The sequence below is a fragment of the Vespa velutina genome, chromosome 11 (assembly GCF_912470025.1).
Source record: "Vespa velutina chromosome 11, iVesVel2.1, whole genome shotgun sequence".
Lineage (NCBI taxonomy): Eukaryota > Metazoa > Arthropoda > Insecta > Hymenoptera > Vespidae > Vespa > Vespa velutina.
Window position 1 is genome coordinate 674372 of NC_062198.1, and position 7638 is coordinate 682009.

Here is a 7638-nt window from a genome sequence, read left to right on the forward strand (position 1 = left end):
TCAAAAATCTTCTTCGTTTAAAAATAACATCATTGATAACTACAAAAGTAGACACATATCATATGATCCTCTGAATAGTGTTACTGTCAAATAAAAAATCAAAAAATAAATAAGTTGTAAACTTTATATTGCGAATAACATACAGCATATAAAACGAGAAAAAGTATGTAAGATTTATATCGAAAAAAAATTGTTCAAACATTGTTTAATGTTGAAATAAGTGAGTTAATGATTGAAAATATTATGATAAATGATTATAGCTAAATAATAGTAAACAGTTCTATTTCTTCTAAAAAATGGCAACGCTATATCAAACTCAACTTTTAACAGCTTTAAGAAATAAAACAAAACACCTGACGGAACTGAAAAAAACATTTGTCCGGCCTTTGATACAAAGTAAGACAATATTATTTTATTTTTAATATTAATCACAACTAATCTATATTTATTTTATTTAAGTTGCTGTGAAAGCAATAGAACAAGAACATATAGAAGAAGGTGTTCTAGACAGAATTAGCCAAAAATATAATATACCTTTGGAAGATGTAGATGAATATTTTTCGACTATCTTTACTATCTTAAAAACATATCTTAAATATGTATCATATTCTGTCAAACCGGCAGATTTCAAACAAACTTTAGAAGAATTAAAGTAAATATATATTTTCTATGTTATTAAAATTATCAATAGTGTACACTATTCTTATTTATTATCACTTTGACACATGTATTTTTTTCAGATTTTTTCTTTCTTCAGATTGCATTGAGGATTTATATACCGTTATATCTGGTCAAAAGAAAGCAGATTTACTTACAGGTTTAATGAAAAAAACAAAATTTTTTCCACGTTTATTATCATGCAAATGGCGTATAGATGTTATTATTTCATCAAAGTACGTTGAATTTTTTTAATCATTATTTTAATCTTTGACCCATCACTTTTCAAAGTATATTTTGGCAATATACTCATGTATCTTTTGTTTTCAGTGTTTTAAGTAGAGTGCTGGAACCATACATTATAATGGAATGTACATTTGATACTGGAGAAATTCATACATTTGAACTTTCTTTAGTACAATTTCATCGCTTTAGACATGCTGTAGCAAGCATTCTTGTAGAGATACAATCATTGGAACAACGGAATACTTTAAAAAGTATACAGCATAGCTGATGATTGTATCAGCGGCAACAAATGTTATTATAAACTTTTTATAATAAAATTATATATTGAAAAAAACATTTGTAAAATAAGTTCAATCATATTAGAAATTATAATAACACTATTTTTAATTTTGTAAATATCACAATAGAAATTATGTAATATTTTTTATTTTCATTTATCATTAAAATAATAACAAAAAAAAATTTTATAATTGTTATTACTATTACTTTTTATTACTTTTCAACTTTTTTATTAGAAATAAGAAGTATTATAAGTGCGCATGTCGATCAAACGAACGTGTTATCAACTTGCATGAGTGTTAGTGTGTTTTACCAGTTTTCATTGACGTTCGCTCCTGTATACATTTAGAATTTATATTCCAAATATAGATTTTCAGCAACATGACATCGTTATTAAGAAATTGTTGGAAATTATCACAAAGCCTGTCTACGAATGCTCCTAAACGTAAATGATATTTATGAAACGTAATTAAATATCAACTTAAATTATATAACGATCCATTTTTATCTTAGGTTATGTGAAAGCTTTTCCATCAATACGGTACAATAGTACAGAAGTAACAGAAAAAACAGAAAAAATAGAAAAACCAGAAACTCGACGTAAGTTTTAATTCTTTTCTTTTTGGAAATTATTCCGAATTTATTTGTATTATATAAATAAATTGCACAATTATAAAATGTTATACTTCAAATTTATATGCTCAATATTGCTTGTTTTTTAATTAAATGCACAAATTTGCATTATTATTGGTGATTATTCATGATATTAAATTAATTCTAGATATTTGTGTTTATAGCTACTGTACGCAAACCTAATCCTTGTATCGATATTGAACGTTTAAAAAACTTTGGACGTTATGTTGCCGAATGTCTACCAAAGTATGTACAAAAAGTTCAAATAGTTAACAAAGATGAACTTGAAGTTATGATTGCTCCTTTAGGAGTTTTTCCAACAATAGCATTCTTAAGAGCTCATTATAATGCACAATTTAATAATATAATTGACATAACTGCAGTAGATGTACCCAATAGACAATATAGATTTGAGGTAATTCGTATTTCAATTGATTCTCCAGTTATAATTAAGTAAACAGAAATAAATTTTATTCTATTACTTTAGGTTGTATATCACTTCTTGTCTCTTGTATACAATTCTCGTATCAGAGTAAAAACATACACAGATGACTTATCACCACTTGATTCAATAACTGAAGAATTTAAAGGTGCCGAATGGTATGAACGTGAAATATGGGATATGTTTGGTATTTATTTTCTTCGTCATCCCGATCTTCGTAGAATTTTGACAGATTATGGTTTTGAAGGACATCCACTGAGAAAAGATTTCCCATTGAGTGGATACGTTGAGGTAATGTGTTTAGATATTAAGTTTTTTTGTTTTATGGGAAATTTATGAACACTAATTAATATATACTTTTATCTTAAGGTTCGCTATGATGATGAGAAAAAGAGGGTAATAGCAGAACCATTGGAATTGGCACAGGAATTTCGAAAATTTGATTTATCCGCACCTTGGGAACAATTTCCTAAATTCAGAGATTCAGCGCCAGCTATTGAAAATGTAGTAATAGAAAGAAAAGAAAAATAAACACTTGGTCAAGTAATAGATCAGAAAAAATTTGATTGGTTATTATATATTCGAAAATTTGTTCTGTTAAACAACAGAATCATACACGAATACATAATAAATCTAAAATATCCAGTACTAAGCTATAGATAATTGACAAATTGATTGTGATGAAAAGTGTTATATTGCAATATTTCGTCAATAAAGTCAGTTTTAGTTACATATACATAGTTATATTATTCTTATAAAGATGAAGTATATATAGCCAAGTGCTCATTTATACAAAACGTACTTGAATATTACAATTATTTATCTGTTATGCTACTATTTATTTTGCATTTGTGTACAGACCTATATAAACTTAATATATTAATTATTAATTACAAAGTGCTTAGAATCTATCACGTAGTAAGGCATATTTTCGGTGATTTACGAATTAAAATTGTGAAAACAAAATGTTAAAATTAAATTATTTAAGTTACTGTGTGTCAAAATTTTGCTATTCCTTTTACTATAATCACTGACATTGTTAAGTAACAGTAATCTAAAATGCATCCAAATACATTTTGTTTTCAATTATGAAATAATATGGAAAACGAATAAAATTTTAAAAGGTCTTAAGAAATTAAACATTTAACAGTGTGTTCATCCTTTAGACATAAATAGCACCAACTTCTTTACTTTATATTAAGTACTAAATAAAAATCAAATACACACACACGCACACACACACACACAGTAACAATACGCGCGAACGCGTAATGACGTATATTTATCATAATTTATAATTGAAGTTCTTACTTTCAAGGAGCAATAATCCTATGTGCAAGGCAAGGTTTTTAATTGTTTTTTCTTTCTTCTTTTTTTTCTTTTTTTTTTCTTTTTTTTTTGGAAAAAGAGAGACTGTGTCTTCAAAAAGTTTTTCTAAATTTTCATAATACTTTTCTTAATAATTAGAATAATAAGTGTGCGTGTAAAATATATACAGCATCACAGTGCTAAAGAATTATCTATAAGTTTCTTTTTTTCTAATATTAGTCTCGTGATCTTGTGTCACGTTTTCAAGTTAAATGATAATATTCCTACAAGGATGTCACGATCAATAATCGTATACAATTTTTGCTCGAATAAATTGTTCAATATATTAGCAAAAAATGTAGATTACTATAATTTATCTATTGGACTGTTAACTTCTGATCCTTTTTGCCTTCTTTTAATGAAAGGAACAAAGCCCCATAGTAATGAACCTATAATTAAAATTATACCTAGGACACTAAAAATGGGACCATATTGGTCGATTTGTTGATAAACCACACCACAAATTGGTGGGCCTATAAGCTGCAAAATTCCATTAACAAATAAAGAAATGCCATAGGATGAAGTAAGTTTTTCAGTGCCGAGCATATCAGCCATAATAACTGCGGTAACTCCGACATATGTACCAGAAGCTAATCCAAATATTCCACAATATACAGATAATAAGGTATAAGTAGTAGCCATTGGTAATATTGCTAAGGATACTCCAGAAGCAAATAAGCCGCCTACGAAATACCAATGTTTCGGCATTAACTTTATATCGGACAATGCAGATCCACCGATACGTCCAATGAGATCCAAAATTGACACGATCGATAGAAGAAGAGGGCCCATACTCTTGTCAAAGCCTAGCGAATCTGCATAAGCTGGCAAATATATTACGAAATTCGTATAACTAACAGCATTCGTTGAATTTGAGATCAATATAACGAGATACATAGGATCTTTCAATAAGCTACAATCAAAGAATTTATTTCCCGACTTTTCTTCCTGCTTCGGTGCACGGCCAGACCCTTTTCTCGTAAACGTATTAGATATTGCATTTAATGTTAATGTAGATGCATGTGCAGGATGTAATGCGGACAATGTGCTACCGTGATGAGGGGTACTAATATAATAAAATGATGAAGTACTGGGAGATTGAGTGGATGATTTACGTTTTATCAATTTCCCTGTTTCGGCTCCTCTTTCAGGTACAGCGTGTAAAGCTGGTGTGCTATGCATTTGCCCAGTAATTTCACGCCCAGTTGGCATACTAATTTTTCTAGTTCTTCCTTGAACAGGAGTATTTTTATAATTTTCCAATGCAACGCTAGACGCGCTTTTTGGCACTATAGGCGCAGCTTTTTCACAGCTCGAGTTGGAAGAAATAAAATTATTATGTCTCCTCTCATCTTCAGGACTAGTAATAGTAATTGATGTAGTTTCTAAGCTTTTATGATCTTTCGAATCGCGTGATGGTCGCGCAGGAATCATGTGTTTTTCCACTGGATCGTATAATAAAGCACAAGCCCACACATTTAAAGTCATAGCTCCCATTATTAATACTGCACCTCTGTAAGAAAGCAAAGTTGCATTATTTAATTACACTGTAATTATATCTGAAAGATGAAAATTGTATAATAATATTAATATAAAAATTTCTAATTTTATATATATATACATATATATATATATATATATATATATATATATATATATATATCAAATTAGAATTTTTATATATGTATATATATAAAATTCAGGAAGAAATTAGAAAGTGCACTGAATTAAATATCTATATTGGGATATTACGAAATGATTGAGATAAAATGACTTGTTATAAATATATTTTAACATAATATTAATGTAATCTTCTATGCATTTGCAATAAGTAATAATCTTACAGCAAGAGTATGTCATTTAGTATGAATATAATAACTTATAGGAGTAAAAAGATAAATATCCATAAAATAAATGTAATCATTTTTAATAATAATAATATATATATATCTTAAAAAACCATTATACACACATACACACGCGCGCTCACACATACCCATGTAACAATTACCAATTTCATTCATTATATATCTAATGAAGTATTACGATGTCTTACAAATATTATAAATATCATGCATTGAATTAATCAACAATTAAAACACTGTCATAATATTTGTAACAATTAAACTCATACTTATGTAATCACAGAAAAGTATATCAACATTCTATATAAATGATATACATACAAAATTATTAATATAATATTTAGAATATTTTATTAATTCCACTCTAGATATATATTCTAGATATAATATATATATATATATATATATATATATATAAATATATAAATAAACCTGTAAAAAAATGTGCTTTAAAAAATATTATAAAATTAAGATCACATGCAGTATAAAGATTTTCATATTACTTCTTTCTGTGTCTCTACTAATTGTTTTCTGCAACAAAGAAATTAAGAAATAATAGATATATAAATTGCACATATTATTTAGTATGATCCATACTCACATTTAGAAAATATATTTTTTCTCCTGAAAGACCTAAAGTATTTATTAAACTTAATTACACTTAACATCAATGTAGTTATCATATAAATGAAAAGGATGTAATTTATATTCTATATAATAGAAAATTGTGAAAATAGAAAGCTAAATAAATATGACTATAAATAAAATAAATATGACTATAAGGCAAAGATTATTAAATAAATAGAATAATATTACAACACTCTTCTATACTCACCTTAATATTAATTTACTTTAATTAAAGTTTAAGTATCAAACACTATATTTATATACACAATCACATTCAAATACACTTTACTGAAATATATAGAGTACTTATATTCTGTAAATTTTAAAGTAGTAATTACACTCTTCAAAAGAATTTCGTTTAAATAAAAAAGGAAATTTACTATTTTCTATTATGTATGCAAAATTGACCTTAAAAATTTAAAGAATAAAGTACTCGAAATATAAATTGTGCTATCACATAACAAAATTACATCTAAATTATTTTTATTTTATTAATAGTATATCTACCTGTAACCATATTCTTGTAAAAGAAGCCCAAGAAGTGGTGGAAGAAATATAGAACCTAAAGCACTGCCTGAGATACACAGGCCATTAGCTAGTCCTCGTAGGCGTACAAAATAGGATGTTACAATGTATACGGTTGGGGGAAAAGCCAAACCTGCTCCTGTTCCTACCAATACTCCAAAACTACAAATATTTCCATTTTTAAATTATTCTTCTTATATTATTAAATATAATTTGATTATTAAAATTATTTAACTACCTAACGCATAAAAAGCCAACAGAGTTTGCAAAATAACTTATCATCATTCCTACAGCAGCAGATGTACCACCCAATAATGATACTGTCCGATATGAGTACTTAACCGAAAGCACACTAGACAATGGCCCTAAAAGTAATATTTAACATTTCACTCATGTAAATAGAATTATGTATGTATATATATATATATATATATATATATATATATATATATATATATATATATATATATATATAATATATAAAATTTTAATAATTCTTTTATTAGGTAAATAATCAAGTCATATGTTTTACCAAGAGAACTGTACAGAAAATAACATAATGCAGGAATCCAAGCAGCTGCAGCAGGAGATGCATCAAAAACTTTACGAAATTCAACGAATAAAACTCCAAAAGATTTCACCATTCCTGGAATAAGGACATTGACAAGAACAGATGCCAAAAGTACCAGCCATCCCCAACCTCCATCTGGAGGTACTAATTCTTCCTCTGCTGTTACATCTTTAACTAAAATATGAAAGGTAAAAAATAAAAACATTTCTTAAACTGTAAAAAATAATTTTTAAACACAATGAATAATTACATTTTGTTAAAAAATATTTAATGATAAGAGAAACTAGTTCGTAAAATAAAATATAACGTACAAATTTACTTTCATATTAACGTAAAATAAATTCGCGTACGAATAAGGTCAATCAAGTGATTACAAACAAATATACAATTTATACATGTTAAAAATATCATATAAATGATTACTT

General features: G+C 26.9%; 3 protein-coding genes across 4 annotated transcripts in view; 2 read left to right on the top strand and 1 right to left on the bottom strand.

The window, feature by feature from the left end:
• On the top strand, positions 1–1616 carry LOC124953208 (COMM domain-containing protein 5-like). 2 transcript variants are annotated; one of them, XM_047504258.1, is made up of 5 exons: positions 1–163; positions 261–396; positions 460–652; positions 741–893; positions 988–1616. In XM_047504258.1, the coding sequence occupies exons 2-5, from the start codon at positions 297–299 to the stop codon at positions 1169–1171; spliced, it is 630 nt and encodes a 209-aa protein (XP_047360214.1). In that variant the 5' UTR covers positions 1–163; positions 261–296; the 3' UTR covers positions 1172–1616. The 2 variants fall into 2 exon arrangements, with proteins under 2 accessions (XP_047360214.1, XP_047360213.1); XM_047504257.1 differs by having other exon boundaries at positions 4–396.
• Positions 1455–2991, top strand: LOC124953207 (NADH dehydrogenase [ubiquinone] iron-sulfur protein 3, mitochondrial). The gene is made up of 5 exons (XM_047504255.1): positions 1455–1627; positions 1696–1782; positions 1980–2230; positions 2303–2548; positions 2627–2991. Exons 1-5 carry the CDS (start codon positions 1564–1566, stop codon positions 2786–2788), a joined length of 810 nt encoding a protein of 269 aa, XP_047360211.1. The 5' UTR covers positions 1455–1563; the 3' UTR covers positions 2789–2991.
• The window catches only part of LOC124953205 (monocarboxylate transporter 14), a 6320-nt gene continuing 1486 nt past the window's right edge, over positions 2805–7638 (bottom strand). The window contains exons 2-5 of the mRNA XM_047504253.1: positions 7175–7387; positions 6881–7007; positions 6625–6804; positions 2805–5138 (exon numbers count right to left, since the gene is read on the bottom strand). Of these exons, the coding sequence (XP_047360209.1) occupies positions 3932–5138; positions 6625–6804; positions 6881–7007; positions 7175–7387 (1727 nt within the window). The 3' untranslated portion in view covers positions 2805–3931. The remainder of the gene's footprint in view (positions 5139–6624; positions 6805–6880; positions 7008–7174; positions 7388–7638) is intronic.

Excerpts from the sequence above, each read along its gene's own strand:
- LOC124953208 (XM_047504258.1), top strand. The coding sequence starts at position 297 with ATGGCAACGCTATATCAAACTCAACTTTTAACAGCTTTAAGAAATAAA. Across the intron at positions 397-459 it reads TGTCCGGCCTTTGATACAAA|TTGCTGTGAAAGCAATAGAA; the intron begins GTAAGACAATAT and ends ATTTTATTTAAG. Across the intron at positions 894-987 it reads GATGTTATTATTTCATCAAA|TGTTTTAAGTAGAGTGCTGG; the intron begins GTACGTTGAATT and ends TTTTGTTTTCAG.
- LOC124953207 (XM_047504255.1), top strand. The coding sequence starts at position 1,564 with ATGACATCGTTATTAAGAAATTGTTGGAAATTATCACAAAGCCTGTCT. Across the intron at positions 2,231-2,302 it reads ATAGACAATATAGATTTGAG|GTTGTATATCACTTCTTGTC; the intron begins GTAATTCGTATT and ends CTATTACTTTAG. Across the intron at positions 2,549-2,626 it reads CATTGAGTGGATACGTTGAG|GTTCGCTATGATGATGAGAA; the intron begins GTAATGTGTTTA and ends TTTTATCTTAAG.